This window comes from Hemicordylus capensis, chromosome 1, assembly GCF_027244095.1.
Source record: "Hemicordylus capensis ecotype Gifberg chromosome 1, rHemCap1.1.pri, whole genome shotgun sequence".
Taxonomy (NCBI): Eukaryota; Metazoa; Chordata; class Lepidosauria; order Squamata; family Cordylidae; genus Hemicordylus; species Hemicordylus capensis.
Genome location: NC_069657.1, coordinates 409,187,729 through 409,205,124, shown reverse-complemented (window position 1 = coordinate 409,205,124; position 17,396 = coordinate 409,187,729). Strand labels below are relative to the sequence as shown.

Here is a 17,396-nt window from a genome sequence, read left to right as displayed (position 1 = left end):
TCGCAAGCCACTTTTCCCCCTGGAGTAGTGGGAGGATCTGTTGCAACGCCATCATACGGAACTTTTTGACGTGGATAAACTTGTTCAGACAACGGAGGTCCATGATGGGACGGATCCCCCCATCCCTCTTGGGGATCTGAAAATAGTGTGAATAGAACCCTGTTAGCCTGTCTGCCCATGACACCGGGGCAATAGCCCCCTTTTCCAGAAGCTCCTTCACCTCCTGCAGAAGCAGCCTCGAGGAGGGAGTGCATCTCACCCCCGTGAAGCGTGGAAGAGTCCTGAATTCTATTGCGTAACCATATGTGATAATCTTCAGGACCCACCGGTCCGATGTTATGCTGTGCCATGCGGGGGCATGGCTTGCCAGTTTGATCGTTGGTAGGGACGGAAGGATGGAGAGATCCGTCAGTGCTGGTGGAGAGGCCCCCGCTGGCAGGGAAGGGGGGGTGTATGGAGACGGTAGGGAGGATGGTGTCGATGGGCAGTCCACAGTTTCAAAGACGCTTTTGGGGTTCTTGTGGCTTCGCTCGCTGTGATTGAGGAGCCCTTTTCTTATTATAGAACGGGCGACGTTGGTAAGACGAGTAGGGCTTCCTAAAGTCACGCCTGTCTTGTGACCTGTAGGAGGGTTTTAATTTTCCATAGTTGTTCCTGTACGTTGATGTTGAGGAAGAAGTCGAAGGATGCGAGCTGAAAGTTTTTGCAGTGAATTTTGATTTCTTTAACTGCTCCATAGTGGAGTCAGTTGTTTCACTGAAAAGGCCAGTACCATCAAATGGTAATCCTTCTATTCTTTCTCTCATATCCATTTGGAGTCCCGTAGACCGCAGCCAAGCGTGTCTTCTCAGGGTTATCGCTGCCGCCATTGCCCGAGATTCGCTCTCAGCTAGATGTTTGGCTATGCTGAGCTGTCTGCGTGTTAGGTCTCCAGAGTTCTCTAAGACTTGGTGGAATTTTGCTTTAAAGTCTTCTAAGGATAGGCAGTCCAAATCTTTCTCCAACTGTTCCCAGAGACCATGAGTGTACATTGTAGTGCAGGCCGCATAGTTTGCTACCTTAATAGAAAGGCAAGAGGTTGAATAGATCTTCCTTCCCAATAGGTCCAGTTTTCTACCTTCCTTATCAGGAGGGACTGTGTACCTCTTGCCAGACTTAGACGCCGTGGCACAATCTATTACTAGAGAGTTTGGCGCCGGGTGCTTGAGCAGATAGTCATTATCCCTATCTTGAATTCTATAGAGACTTTCCAATTTCTTTGACGTCGGGGTGGAAGTGTGGAGGACTTCCCAAGCGCATTTCGCAGCCCTTGTAATTACTGGTAACATTGGAAGGGCAACTGGGGCTGTCATTTGAGTCTTCAACATAAATTTATATACTGGGTCCTCGATAGTTGCCAACTGTGACTGGATATCTAGACCAAGAGCATCAGCCATGGCCCAAATCTGTTTGTGGTATGCTTTCATTTCATCATTTGGTGAAACATAAGTTACCGGTGCTACAGCCGTAGGTGGTTCCACAATGGAACTGGTGTCTTCAGGGTCGGACTCAAAGTCAGAGGAGCCGTAGTGTTCTGAGGGAGAGGCAGGCTGCAGCTGAGCGTCCTCAGCACGGTGAGGATCCGTTTGCGTGGCTGAATTGCTTTGTAGTTTTAGGAGACTTGTCTGTGTAGATGTAGACGTAAGGTGGAGTGGTGAAGTCTGTGTGGCACAATGGTTGTTCATGGAGCCACATGTCTGGGTCGCAATTGTCGCAAAAGTTGGAAAGGGATGAGCAGGTGCTACTTGTCTCCAGGGCAGGTTAACGCCATCTCTGCAGGGACCAGCTGGAGAAGAGACCCCTAAGGAAGGGTGTCTATAACCACAGGAGTGCCAAGGAGTGTGTGGCAAGTTGTTGGAGGATGGTGGAGCTGGAGGATGAGACAAGGTAGGTGTTCCTCCCTCGGCTTCAACGCCCACTGAAGGGAAGCCGGTAAATGTCGAGCGGCCGCTCGACGTCGAGTCCAGGAGAGACAGAAGAGATCGGGTTGCTGCTGGGAGAGATTCTTCGGCATTGACATCCACCATCTGGAAAGTCGGTATCGGTGGTCGATATCGAGGGGTTACTTGCATCGATGTTGACAGGACTGGAGTGTGCAAGGTGGACGGCGCAAAGGCCGAGGCTTGTGGTGTCGATGGAGAGGCAGACGAAGCCAAAGGTGTTGGAGCTGGTGAGAGAGTTCTTGTTGCCGGCATCGAAACTCGTGGAGATCGCCGAAGGTTCGAAGCCCGATCGTCGTCGGGCAAGACTCGTCCGGCGTTGAAGGAGGAAACAGGGTCCGACGTAGTTAGTTGATGTGGTTCGGTATCGAGCACTCTCAACGTCGACATGCCGGTAACGGGAGAATGCGTCGAAGGGGCATCCACGTCGATAACTATCGGTGTCGAGGAAACGGGTAGCTCCTCCAGAATCACCGTCTGTACTGCGAAGTCAGTCGACGTCGATGGCTTCGACCTAGGTTCTGATGACTGCGCCGTAGAGGGAGATGGTGTGTGTCCCCGCGGGCTCTCGTGAGTCTTTCGACGTTTGGAGTCAGTCGGAGTCGAGAGATCATCATGTCGATGTTTCGAAGCCTTATCACGGTCTTTGGAGTGATGTGAGGGCTTCGAGGTAGAAGAGCCTGAGCTCTTTGATGAGGTCTTTTTTTCGAGTGTCGAGCGTCTATCTGAAGTCGAGGCGCTTTTCGACATAGACGACGTTTTGGCGGGAATTATGTCAGAGGTTTTTTCTCTGCTCGACGTCGAAGAAGGCTTTGGCGCCTTAGATGTCGACGGTCGAGGAGTGCCCGGTGTAGATGGGCTCAAAACTTCATCGTAAATCGCCGCACGGAGGCGAAGAGCCCGATTCTTCCGAGTCTGTTTCGAGAAAGACAGACAGATTTTACACGAGGAGACGTTATGCTCCTCACCAAGGCACAAAAGGCAGAGGTCATGAAGGTCCTTGGAGGGTAACTTAGCCCTGCAGCCTTCACACCATTTGAAAGATTTTTTTTCCGTCAGCCATAGCAAGGTCGAAGCCGTTCCGCGTCCGTTCGCCAGAAGTCACCGAAGCCAGTCCAAAACGAGAGCCAGAGATTTCCGAAAGCCGTTCCGTAAGTAGAGCCAGAGAATTCCGATATTTCCAGTCCGAGTCAAGAGGATAGATGAACAACCAAGGAACTAGTAACGACGAAGAGGCACGGACCGCAGGTCCAGGACACAAGGCGGTCGGAAAAGAACTGAGGGACTACGCGCCTCAGCCGCGCCTTATATAGCACGCAGCAGCGTGGGGGCGTGGCTTGGGCGCTTCGACGAGCTCAGGCATGGATACCGTGGGGTTCCTGCGCAGGCGCAGAACCCATTCTTATGAACATCGACGGATCTCGAACCAGATCATAATGTTTATACCCTGCTTTTTAACAAAGTTCTCCTCAAAGTGATTTATATAGAAAAATGGAGGGAGAACATGGTTCCCTGTCCCAAGGGTTCACAATTTTTAAAAATGCAAGTAGCACAGCAACTGGGAGGAACATTATGTTAGGCTGAATAGGGACAGTTACACGTTATAAAAAGAGAGCTCTCTCTTTCGAATTTTCAACTAGATTATGCACATTCCATTCATTTCAAAAAACCACATTTGCACACAAAGTGATTAATGTTCATATTACTTCAGCACTGTGCTATAATGAATTTATACAGTTAGTGAACACAGCAATCCATAAGCACAGAGGATGCACTTTGAGGAAGATGCAAGTATAGAAAGGCTATAATTTCTACAACTGGTAAATATCACCTAACACTGTTAGAGTGGTAGGGGGAGGAACTACCCACTTTATCTGGCAGCAAACATGTACAACAGTATCAAGAATCTGGCAGGCAGGACCAGCACACATGCACTAAATGCAACCAGAAGTGAGGCACCCATTACGTTCATCCAAATTTGGCTGAGAGAGGGAGGAAGCAGGCAACGTCCTCTATCTTAATATTTGCAGATATCTTCGTCTACCTGTGTGTCTGTGACCACCCTTTCCTTGGAAACAAATGCAAATGCTGCCGCTGCTAGTCCCCCTACCCAAACTCCAGGAAAATGAATGTGCATCAGCTGGATCGCTGCCAGACATTTCCAGCTGGAGTAAGCCCAATAGGCAAGCAGCCTATTGGGCTGCTAGCCTATTCATAAAGCCAACAATCTATGTGGCACCTTTTGACCTGAAGCAGAAGGGAGAAGAGATATTTGGGGGAGAGGGAGAGAAAGTGGAGTTTTCTGCCTATGCCCACTATAGATGAATATGAGCCATCTACTTTGATATTATACAATAGGCTTTGACAATTTTTCTTCGGATCCAAGAACCAGCTCCAAAATTTGGAAGCCAGGTGAATGGACTCTTGACAAAATTACCAGACCTAGTGACCAATGTTGTCAAGTGGGAGTGTAAATGGGCTACTCTTCATCCCCTTTACAAGTAAAATGAACAGGAAAAGGGTCACCTGGGACAAAAAGATTTAATTAATTCTGCATCTGACCATTCTAGTCTAGGGGCCACCATTAAATATCTAGGTGCCATGGTTTCATGGCACCTGGGATTTGTTAAGCCCTATTATACGGTAATACATTCTGTAAGCATTCCTTCTGCAATGTCACTCTGGAAACTGGAAGCAGAATTGCTGAAACAAGTGCCTTTGGGTACCTTCAAAAAGCCTTTGAATACCAAGATATTGATTTTAATGATTGCCTTCTATTTTTTTCAGTTTCTTACCTACAAGTTCCAGAATCTTAAGCATTGCATTAAAAAAAGAGAGAGAGACACAGATTTTGAGTACACCACTATCATTTTGCATTTGAAAAGATAGCTTTTCAAATGGGCACAGAAGTAGTCAATCACAGAAGTAGTCAATGTTGTCAACTGATTCACCTCTTAGCTTTCTTCAATTTGTTTATATGTTTGAGGGGTGGAATACCAACTGCTCTGAATTCAAAGTGATGAAAGAGGCCTTGGATCATTAATGGCTCTTGATTCATTTTGCAACAGTACAGCTATTACCTTTGGTATGCAGATAACAGGAGCTCAAAATTCATAGTTTACTTGCAATTTCCAATGTAGTGATCACAGAATGGCCAAGACAGCCTCACTGAACTTTTAAGGGATGATTATTGGTTCAAGGAAAGCTACCTCCATTGAAGCACTTCTTATTAGAAACATAGGAAGCTGCCATATACTGAGTCAGACCATTGGTCTATCTAGCTCAGTATTGTCTTCACAAACTGGCAGTGGCTTCTCCAAGGTAGCAGGCAGGAATCTCTCTCAGCCCTATCTAGGAGATGCCAGGGAGGGAACTTGGAACCTTCTGATGCTCTTCCCAGAGCGGCTCCATCCCCTGAGGAGAATATCTTACAGTGCTCACACTTCTAGTCTAGCAACACTTCTATTCTTATTGATGCTGTTACCACTATTATTTATGTTAGCAATCAGGAGAATCTAACATATGTAGCACAGACGTTCAGAGTCCAGTTACTGAATGCACATCTGCTCCTATACTCTGTACGTTTCAATATTTGTAATGGATCATATCAATACAGAACCTACTATCTGCACCACTATTTTCAATAGAGGTTTTACTAGATGCCCAAAAACTTTCAGGAGAAAGGAATGAAGAGACTATAACTTCACTTCCCTGCTAGCATAGGGTATTTTGATCACTAGAAACGGGATACACAGAAGGGGTTCTCTAACTCAAGTCATATAAATATCACTAAGTCTTGATTCTCAAAGCTTGAGGGCTACACAAAACATATTATCTAAGGCATAAGAGTTCCTTACCAAGCAGGTCGCCTGATAGATTGACAGGAAGTATGATGCACAAAGACAATAGGCTGACAACAATCAACAGGCAGATGAGATGGCGCTGAAAAGCGAGATAGTGCATAGCGTCATCCCCACATTTTTCATGAATCTCTTCATCACTGCACCACAAAAAGAAGCAAATAAATCAGCAAGCTTTATCACATGGAATCAGCTTAAGAACTAGACAGGCTAAGGGGTTTGTTGCAAAGTAACACATAATTGTTGAGGTAGTACCATAAAAAGCCAGATGGGCCTAAAAAAAATACTTAGTCTCAAAAGCACAACCCACATAGAAAGATGTAATAGAAGTCAAGCTTGCTCTCAACCTCAGCATTTTACTTGACAGTGATTTTTAAAACACGGTTCTATGTTTACATTTTATTCTATAAGACTTAAAAACACCACAAACCTGGATTTTAAATATTGTCATTTTATAATCATAAATACAACCAGATGCTGTTTTAGAAGTGAGCCAGGCCTTATGATCAGAACTGTCTCACTGAAGACAATATTTCAGAGATTCAGAGAACCACACTGGGCACCAGAAAAGGTTGAGTTGCCAAAGTGGGGGGAGGGGACAGGGGGGAGACACGGTTTTAATAAGGCAGCAACTGGACATCTGGGTCTCTCTACTTCAGAACATTATGGTCAATCACTGCACTGAACAACATAGCACAATTAAAGTATTCTCGTCTGAAATTTTAATTCCTCTTATTCTGGAAGAAGATAAATATTCTATTTATGCAGTACATTTATATACCGCCCCATGAAAAATGTCCCTGGGTGGTTCACAATATAAATATAAATATATTTATATAATTCATAATATAAATATAAGTTCTACATACACAGCAATTTTGTAACTGAGAAGTAAAATTAATTCTTAACCACTAAGAAAGCAACTTTTCTACAGACTTCAGAGCTTACGTAAAGTTCCTGAATCAGTTTTATTCAAAAATTTAGAAGCATGTGTTTTAAGTATTAAGCCGCATGCTACTAATTATAACTAGAAAGAATTTCGTGAAGTGAAAATAACGGAGGAAAAGAAAAAGGTAGAGTCCCTAAGGAAACTCTTACCTCTAATTTTTGGGAACATCCTCTTTTTAAAGCTATGATTCTTGGTAAGCTCTGAATCAAGATCAAGTATTTAAGGATTATTTCCTAGCGATTGTTTATTTGCGGGTTTGCCTTATCCACCAGATGGTAACTTTTCAAAGATATCTACAGGCTGACTTTATATAGCACATTAGACTAAACCAGGGCTGTTCCATCATCCCTGACTATTGGCCACTGTAGCTGGGGATGATGGGAGTTGTAGTCCAACATCGGCAGGAAGGCCAAAGTTGTGTAGCCCTGGTTTAAAGCTGCAAAATATTAGAATAAGCTTCCAACTATGCATTCAAGATTTTCCACAGTTATGGGCTTGGACAAGTATGTTATCAGTTTATCTATCTGTAAAATATGGCAGCAATATTAACATACAATGCCAAAACATTAGTTTTTTAAAAATTATAGCCTTTATAAAATGGTTTACATTAAAAATTTATAAATATTTGTATAAATGTTTGTTAAATTAAAAATTATTAAGTTACAGCTTTTTGTTTTAATAATTGCTATGAAACAAACAGTATTAAGCGCCAGAGAACATTTCAAGCCCTGTGAACTTACTGCATTCGAAAAGCAGCTGTCATCCAAGAACAAAAGCCCTGCAAACAAAAAGAAATATATTTATATTTGAAACACTAGGCAGACTTCAAAGTACAACGAACCAAGTAGTATTGCATAAGGGGGCTTTTCTGCTTCCTTCCTTCCACTGCAGTGCAGTGCACACACTTCCTCAAGGGCCACTCCCGAGGGTTGAAGAGCCATCTAGAAAGGCTGTGGAGGATGCAGCATGGGGGGCTACAACTGGAAGAGGGAAATTGGAAGGAATTGGATACCCTCCCAAGCATGAGTGGAACTACTTCCTGCTCATGCACAAGGTTCACTGGATCCCACTCACTTACTGTCCCTTAAGGAGCAGAATGATGTATTAATTTTAATTTATATTTGTAATTTATTCTCCAAGAAAAGAGCTTTTGGGGTTTCACCAAAACTTTGAACATGGAAGCTTTAGAAATATTAAATGAGATTGTTCTACACTTTGTCTCTCTCCCCACAAAGAGTACACCTAAGGGTGATAGCAACTTATTTTGAGTTCTTCACTCCTCAAGAAAGTGGATTGAAACTGAATAATGAACAAAGTTATAGTGAGCAACCCTTGTGACCTGATGCGAATAAAGATTCCCAAAATAGATGGGGTTCAGGCTTCCTGATCACTCAGATGTGCTGCCTGGGGTTTCTGCTGCTGGGCCCTTCATGCTAGTCATACACTTATGGAACCTCTCTTTCTTGGAAACTTGCCAAACTGGGAATTTTATAGGCTCTTGAGTTTCCTGAACTAATGATCTTGTGTGAAGCAAGGGGGAAATCAGGAAGTGATAGAAGACTGCCCTAATTACTCCCTTACAGTCAACACAAGTAGACAGACATAGTCTATATAGAAAATATATTATGATTAATCCCGCATTTCTGTAACTTCTTGGGAGTGGGCCCAATTGCTCAGGCGAATTCAGGGGAGGGCAATGAAGGAAGATAGAGGTCTGGAAAATGAATTTTATGAGAAAGGGCTGAATGAACAGATGTTTAGCCTGGAGCAGATAAGGCTGAAGAGACACATGATAGCATTCTTCAAATACCTGATGGGTCTTTACATGGAGGAGGGCAAAGACTCAAAGCTGCCTCAGAGGACAGAGGTCTGCTTCTTTTAGACTTCAGTTACAGGAGGGCAGATTTCAAATGAACATTGGAAGAAATTTCTTAATGGTAAGGGCAGTTCAGCAATGGAACCATTTACCTGGAATTGGGCTCTCCCTTGATAGAGGTCTTCAAGCAGAGGCTGGACAGCCATCTGTTGGATCTGGATTTCCTATATTTAGCAGTGGGCTGGACTAGATGGCCCTTCCAACTCTGTGGCTAACATTCCCCATACAACACCGTTTAGCACAGACAACATGAATCAGAGCCATTAAAAGGTGACTCTTGACCTGAATAATCAATAACTACCAAGGAGGTCCTCCTTATTTCCATAACTTGCTTTGTGTGTCTTAGCATTATTTTAGAGATGCAGAATCAGAAGTTTTATGATTAGTAATTATTAAAGTTGTTCCCAATGTAAGTAGTATTATGCAGCTACTTACTGTTAGCACATTGCTTCAAAACACTGCCTCTCCTTGATTTAATATGAGGGTTCAAAGGAAAAAAAATTGTAATAGATTATCAGTCTATTAAAGACTGAAAAACAGAAGCCATAAAAGCAAAGGATTCCATATGAGCACACTTCTGAGACTATGTTATTGCTTCAAACATTGGAGTCACTTCTTTATACAAGTTCAAGGCATATTATACATGCATGCTGTAATGTAGCATATATGATAAGCCTAACCCACAATACTGACCGGATCAGAATCCAGGTTATCAGGCCCGGATGAGGAAGATAATCCATGAGATCTGGATTCACTAAAAGATACAGAGGAAAGCTTAAGGATTAGAATCTTATACTAACAATAGTTGCTAAATTCTATCAGGGGTTCATTTAAGAAGACCTTAGACTCTGTAAGTGGCTTCTCTCTCACACATACATACATAACCACCCTGCTCCCAGGAAGCTGGGGGACAATTTCCACAAAGCACCATAAACAATGTAACTAATAAAAGCTTGTTTTAAGACTCAGAGCTGACTAAGGTGACTGAGAGCCTTTGTAGTGTCTGGAAATAAACTTGGCTTCTTTTGTAATCGTGAGATGGACTTTAAAATTATGAGGTCCAGAAAAATTATCAGCTTAGTCAACACTGATGAGACAAGCATTTTCCCAAACCGTTGTCCCCAATATATTTAGATGATTCCTGCTTATCCCCAAATCTATGGCTCAGTAAAATAAAGCTCTGTGTGTGTATGTATAAGTGTATAAGAGACATAAGGTAATTAGATTTTAATGAACCAACTCTAGTTTAAATCTGAAGTGTGCCATGCTCAGGCCTCCACGTTCAGCTGCCGTCAAGCAAAACATACTTACTAGTAACTGGATGACAGAAACTTCTCATTCATAGTTAAAGTACATAATTAGTGATCCTGCAGCTTCTTGGAATACGAATTAAATACAATTGCAATACAAATTAAAACTGGATGGCATCCATTGCAAATCAATGGATGCCAGAAAGCCTCAGATATATGATGGTCTGACATTTGCTGAGTGAGCTCTCTGCTTTCTCTCAGTTTCCTCCATTTGTGGTTGTGGCCATGACTGATCATATCAAAATGTCGTATGGTCACTAGAAAGCATGACATTGTCACTCCATTTGCTTACATCCTGCGGGGACCATTACAGCATCTCTGGTTGTTTTTAAACAACTTTTTAAACAACCTGTTTTTCAGGCTTTTCGTTTATGAAGTTTTAAACAGGGTTTTTTTACAGTTTTACTTATGTTAATTTTAATTTTAATCTGTTTATATGATTTTTAGATTTTGGTTGTTGTTTGACTGGATTGTAAACTACCCTGAGATTTTATATAGAGTGGTATACAAAAGCAACAGACAAATTAATATATTAATAAATTAGCATAAATAAATTAATAGATTAGCATAAATAAATTAGCATAAATATTCAGGTTTTTAATATCTTTACCTTTCTCTTTCTGATACCAGTGCAATGCGACCATAATCCCACATTCGCTTTCTTATTATGGAAAACATTAATATTAAGAGCTAGGAAAGAAGAAGTCAGAGTTTCGTCACAAGATTTTATCATTTGAGGTTAAACTGGTTTCCAACTCTTCAGTCTGGACAAGAATGAACTCAGACCAAATATCAACAACAACGTTTATATACTGCTGTTCAACAAAAGTTTCCAAAGCAGTTTACATAGAGAATTAATTAATTAAATTAATAAAATGGATCCCTGTCCCCATCCCCAAAGGGCTCACAATCTAAAAAGAAACATAAGGTAAATACCAGCAACAGCCACTGGAGGTACTGTGCTGTGGGTGGATATAAATATGTTTATGTTGACAGGTGCTCTTGAATTTACTTTTGGCAGGCACCACAGCTGGTGCTCTCAGTTTCAGAGAGAATAAAAAGGACTGTTGATATTTGTGTTGCAAATCCTATTATCTAAAGCACAACTTATTTTGCATCCCTACCATCTATCATTCTTTGGAACATATTAGACCCTACATCACAGTTCAACTGCAGAAGGAAGGACCTTCTCATATAAACTGGCCTACTGCCTAACAAAATGTGTGCATTAGGAGAATCTGCAGTGACATACCAGGAGTCCTCACACACCGGGAGTCCCCAGTCACCCTGCACAAGTGCGGTTATACAAGCAGAGTGTTTCTGGCATGCAAGCAGCACTTGAGAATATTAGTGCCCTTGTACAAGAGAATGTGTGGACAAATCGGGGAGTTAAGCGAGGGCTCCCAGTGTGTCCCCTCCAATTCCAACACATGCACTTTGTTAGTCATTGTCTTCATTTCAGCAGAATAAAGCATATGCTGATCTAACTTGCTTCAGATCTCTTCAGGGAACTAAGCTCCTGGACAGAAGAAAAATCTCCCAACAACTAGAATATTTATAAAATATACATACCAAAAAGCAAGATACATCAAGCAAGAGCACAGTAGGAACTCCACCAAAGGTTACACCTTGGAGCACAGTACTTTCCTGTGCAGTGCTGTAGCAATAGGTCCCATTTCCAGAATTAGTCCTATTCAAGTAGTAAACCAAATGTGTAGGTCCAGCATTCAGAAACAGAAATGGAATCATGTTGTCTCTCTTAGGAAAAAAATATGATAAGCAGTTAGAACAGGAAAGGAAGCATTACACTCAGATAAGACAGCCCAGGAAAATTAAACTCTCAAGCAAAAGCAGTATTTTACCATAATCATTACTTTCCATTATTTAAGAAGTTCTGCAACATGGATCAAAGCAAACTTCTATTGCCAAAATATACTTTTGCACAAGATCCCTATATGTATATGCTAAAAGCCTAGACTACCGAGAGAAAATCCTAAAGGTACAGCAGAAAGTACAGACCTTGCTTTTATATTCAAGGATTGGTATTTTAAAAATACCTAGCACTTGATATTAAACAAGATTAGTTAAATATGATAGTGATTTAACATCAGATCTGAACCACTAGACTTTTTGGTAAGTGTATTACAAGTCCAGAGTGTGAGATAAGCCCTCTCCACAATCCAGTTGCCCAACATTGTTTTGCCTCTGATCAGGGTGGATAAAAATCAATGATTTTTTTTTATTTAAATCAAATCCACCCTGCCTCTGATCTACTGAGTTAAGAAGCAGGTAGCAGCAGGCAAAATAGGCTATTTATTATGGGCAGCTCCATGTCATGCAAAACCTGAGATTCAATGGAGTGGCTGCAGCCCCAGGAACATGTGTGCACCCTACTTTCGATCTTGGAAAGGATGTGCCAAGATTAGTGGGTTCATACGACACATCCATTCTCAACATATTCTGCCTTACTTGTGGTACAGAACTGAACATCTTTAACCAGTGTTCCCTCTAAGGCATGCCCGTGTGCACGCACTCACATGTTTTTTATGTCCGTTCAATTAATTTTAGATCCCGCTCAGTATCAGACTGCCTTGATACTGCCACCCAGAACAAAATTCATTCCACACACAGATGAAAAAAATTAGAGAGAATACTGTCTGTAACTAAGAGTTGAAGTGAGGGACAGATTCAGAATACATACTGCAAGTAGGGCAGAATATGCCAAGACTGGTGGGTTCATACAGCATGCCCAAACTCAGCATATCCTTCCTGAGACCAGAAGTAGGACACGCATGTGTTCTCAGGGCTCCAACCACTCAGTGGAACCATAGGTTTGGCGTGACATCTGAAACCACCCTTGATAGCTGTGCCTACAGGAGCTTTCCCAGACAGCAGGCTTTACCGTGGGTTTACTGCGAGGCTTTACTGCAAGCTCAAAGTTGCCCCCAAACCAGATTTTTAATACTCAATCACCTCAATAATTGAGAAAAAACATCATGCCCAAGAAAAGCACAGCCTCGTTCCCGACTCACTCCATTCACTCCAGAGGGGAAGGCAGCTCCCACTGCCTTTTCCTCCTCCTCCTCCCTTCCTCTCTCTCATGCAGAGAGAAAGCCTCCCTCTTTCTCTCACTCACTTCCTCAGGTGTGGTGGGGGGGAAAGGAGGAGTGGTTCACAGCAGGGGAAGTTCAGTTCTACTCCCTGCCTCCATATGCCATTGGCGCTGTGCTGAGAAAGGGGAATGGAAAGAGCAGAACACTGCAGCATGGGGCGGGGCGGGGGGAAGAGGAGGAAGGAATGGCTTGTCTGGCCAAAGGCTCATGACAGGAGGAAGGAGTGTAGGGAAGTTCAGTTCACCTCCCTCCCTCCACGCCGTTCTGTTCCTTCCTTTCCCCTTTCTTTCTTGGTGCAGCACCAATGGCATGCAGGGGGTGGGGAGGTGAACTGAACATCAGCTGGCGCACCAGGAGAGGAAGGAGCAGAGCAGTGCAGCATGGTTGGGAGAGGAAGGGGTGGTTCAGAGGCCAGAGCTTCATGGGCTAGATTCAGCCCACGAGCCAGAAATTTGACACCCCTGCTGTAGATGATCTATAGAGCAAAACCAACAGTCAGAGCTACAAAGTGGCTTCAACTGTTTTAGGCAGTCATGATGTTATCCCCTGACCACCCAAGCCTCAAAATGCAAAGAAACAAGATAGAATATAATATTTTGAAATGAGTTATTCTTTTATTAAAAACCCATTCTCTGTTAGATAGCACATGCCATCATGCTTTATGACAATTTAAGTATTGAGAAAACAATCTCAATTCTAGTCACCTAATTAAATAATCTTAAGAATGTAAGAATAAGCCATGTCAGGGTGAAACCATCCATGTACAGACCAGTCACCTAAAGATACGTGCACATTGAAATTTCTCTTTTAACATAGGTGCTCACTAAAAACTATTACTCCACATACAAATTTGAAACTTAACATAATATTCTTAAAAAGGAAAATGAAATATTACAATAACAAATATTCACAGCTGTAGTTTCAGCTCAATACTTTACCTCAGCTTTAGTTCTAATTGCTGCCTACACAGGCAATTCCAAAGGGAGCACACACATCATTCAAATAGGACCTCCATGCAAGTTCCTAAAAGATTCTATTACACTGAATTCCTGGGCAGTTTCATAGTAATACTTGCATAGAAGTTGATGGGTAATTTGTTTTAACAAACTTTCTTCATGTTTTTTGTACCCACTCATAGATGCAAGTTGCTACATCGGAGCATCCAACTTTAGCCCTCCAGCTGCTGTTGAATTACGACTCCAATCATTCCCAGCCACACAGAGTGGCCAATAGTCAGGAATGATGAGAGTTACAGACCAACATCCACAGGAGCACCTAAGCTGCACAACCCTGCGTAACACTATAACCACCCTTTAAAATACAAAAGATTATTTTAGTCACATCAGTTGCTTTGGTGGAACTAACTAGAAAGCCACGATCCATAACAGCAGGATTTATTTCAGATCCCCATATCACAGCTCCACAAAACAGGCAAATACAGAATAGCAATTTAAAGTCAGTGGGGGGTGGGGGGGACCCAGAGCCCGACAGAGGGCAGAAGGGAGCCAGTTTCATCACGACTCTGACAACTGCCAAGATGATGTGTAAGTATTAAGCTTGCCCAATCTTTCCTCAAAGTCCAGATAAGAAACATAGCAAGAGGTTTATAAGTGACAAGCAACAGAGCTACAACACCCTTATGCTTGTACCTACCTTATGAAGGAATCAGAAATTAAAGCTCACAGCACAGAATAAGTTATAAGTACACCAAGCAGAACAGGAAATGAGAGAGTCTACTCATCTCACCCAATAGAAGCAATTATCCCTCTTTCCCCGAAGTTTAGATTACCCGCCCCCCCATTTAGCCTTGAGCTTTAAAGAGAGCAACATGCAGCAACCCAACAGAAGAAGCTTCCCTCAACACTGAGCTACGGAATTTCAGCCAGTAACGCAGCAGCTGTTACCGTCTCTGTCAGAAAGGAGAACAAGTGCGACAACCCTTAGAGAAGTAGCGGGACAAACGGATGCCTCTTAACATACAACCAAAAAAAATACGGACAGAACACTTTCACCAGTTGTACGTACTGAACACAGCGAGGACGACTTCAGACAGTTGTTCGCTTCCTCCTCTCCGGACAGGAAACGAAATAACACAAAAAGAGAATATGAGAAGTCACACAGAGGGGAGGGAGGGGACTTGCCTGAAGTCGCAGAGTTCGTGGTGGGGGGGAAATTGGGAGGGCGCAATAATCCAGATATATCTCACTGGCGTTTCACTACAAGAGAACAGGAAGCGGAGCGGCCGACAGTGGACTGGGGCCAGCGGGGACGCGAAGAGGCCCCCCCCCCAGCCAACAGCCGGGGCGGGTGGGAAGGGGACTCCGCTTTCCCGGCTCTTCTTTATGCCGAGAGTTTGCTCTCCCTCGTCTCGGCTAGGGAGAAATGCCGCAGCCGACACAGCTCCTGCAAAAGCAGGGCGCCATTAGCATTCCCTTTCCCAGCAGATAGCTTATCGCACGCACCGCGCCAGGCTGCAAGGCCCAGCCCTTGTTACCTGAGCCCTCTGGTGCTGGGCCGAGGCGGGGCTAAGTCTTGTCGTTTCTAGTCTAGAAAGTAATAAAAACGAACAGGTGGTTCCGAGAGGCGCGCATGCGCCGGTATTCTGCTCCCGGCCTGGCCCCACCACGCAGCCCGAAGTACGAGCCCGCCTCAGCGTCCAACTGGTGGGGCTGGAGAGTCTTTCGTTTCGAATTCGAAGTTTGACTCCAGTTCAGTCAGAGCTGTACAAGAGGGGGCAAGTCAGCCACAGAGAGATTACAGAGAAAACTATTGGGAAAGAGGCCTGTGGTACCTTGATATCGAACAGATGTCTTGTCACATAAACCTTTGTGGACTATAGCCCACATCATCAGATGGAGGAACTATGGCATAGCTCCTCAGTTGTGGCATATTTATTTTTTCTGTGATAATCTAACAGCTGCCTCTCTGGAATTTATCACCAGAGGAAAAATATTAACACAGAAGAATATAATGAATGTGGCCTTTTCTTAAAGTAGACCTCAATACATGTCTGCCCTGTCAACATATTCTCCTCAAAGGTAGCGACCAGGTATTCTGAAAGGGCTGCCATGACTAACAGCTGTGGCAGGAAGAAGATTCAACTGGTAGTTGTGTCTTCTCTCCTGTAGTCCATGTTGTAGTCCCATATCTATGAACTGCAGTCCAACTTGGGGTTTATGGCTAGTTTTCACAGTTCTCTCTGTGCAGAAATCTGACACGTTATCCAGAAGCTAGCCTTTGGTTTTCTTTTTTATAGTTCTTAAACAGGGTCGTATCTAGGGTGGGGCAGGCAGGGCACTTGAAGGGGGCGCCATTTTGTAAAATTAAAAAAAATGGCTGCCAAAAACAAAATGGCCACCGTGCATGCTCAAATGGCCTCTGTGAGGCCCTAGGTCATGCCAGGCCTTGCAGAGGCCATTTGAGCATGCGTGGTGGCCGTTTTGTTTTCAGTGGCTTTTTTTTAAAAAAAAGATTATTTTTAAAATTGGCCGCTGCACATGCTCAAATGGTACCTGTGAGGCCCTAGAGGCCAGCGGGGTGAGGGGGAACCTTTGCAACCCCCCCCCCACAGACTTTAGGAAGCCCCCCAAAGGGGCTACAGGTTAAAAAAAATTAAAAAATTAATATAATATAAGACACTGTACACATATTCAGATTGGCACTATGTACAGAGAATTAGGGCTTGTGAATACTGAGCTGACGCTTATGAGCTAGGATTGTATTCATTTGCTCTTACTTTACTTCTTGTGATAAGTGAGTTAAATGTGATGTCTTGCTAATATGTCTATTAATGGTGAGTTTGTCTTTGAATCAGTGTGAAATCCTTAATATTAAGGCCCACTGGGAGTTTCTTGCTCTCTTTCTCTCATTTTAACTGTCTTTCTGAAAGACTAGAATATATTCCAAGCAGTGACACAGTTTACTCTGCATATCCTTTAATTATTTTCAGAGTATCTGGGAAAAGTCTAATCCTCCATTGATTTTTAAAACTTATGTAATAGTGATGCTACAATGCATAGTAAAGAATTAGACAGGCACTTCTAGTTTTCCAAGTACACCTCCACATAGTATTTGGGTATTTCATGAGCCCCAGCATACTGAAATTTGTAGTTTTCCAGCATTTTTTGATCTGGCTAAGACCACTGCTAAATAGTTTTTGAAATTTTAAAAGATTAACGAGCCTGACTTGTATTTTTCAGCTGATATTATGGTAAAGTTATCTGAAAGATGGGTGTCAGATGCTTGGACAGGGGGCGCAATTTCAGTGCTTGCCCTAGGCGCTATTTTCCCTAGATACGCCTCTGTTCTT

At 43.1% G+C, this 17,396-nt stretch overlaps 1 protein-coding gene across 5 annotated transcripts in view; it reads right to left on the bottom strand.

The window, feature by feature from the left end:
* TMEM63A (transmembrane protein 63A) overlaps positions 1 to 16,386 on the bottom strand; it is a 75,203-nt gene extending 58,817 nt beyond the window's left edge. The window contains exons 1-6 of one of the 5 annotated variants that reach the window (XM_053307636.1): positions 15,582 to 16,386; positions 11,547 to 11,732; positions 10,585 to 10,664; positions 9,358 to 9,418; positions 7,529 to 7,566; positions 5,837 to 5,979 (exon numbers count right to left, since the gene is read on the bottom strand). In XM_053307636.1, the coding sequence (XP_053163611.1) occupies positions 5,837 to 5,979; positions 7,529 to 7,566; positions 9,358 to 9,418; positions 10,585 to 10,664; positions 11,547 to 11,723 (499 nt within the window). In that variant the 5' untranslated portion in view covers positions 11,724 to 11,732; positions 15,582 to 16,386. Of the gene's footprint in view, positions 1 to 5,836; positions 5,980 to 7,528; positions 7,567 to 9,357; positions 9,419 to 10,584; positions 10,665 to 11,546; positions 11,733 to 12,947; positions 14,254 to 14,740; positions 15,045 to 15,112; positions 15,374 to 15,581 lie in introns of those variants that run through there. The other 4 variants (XM_053307660.1, XM_053307644.1, XM_053307649.1 and 1 more) reach the window with 4 other exon arrangements.
* Between the last annotated feature and the right edge of the window lie 1,010 nt (positions 16,387 to 17,396).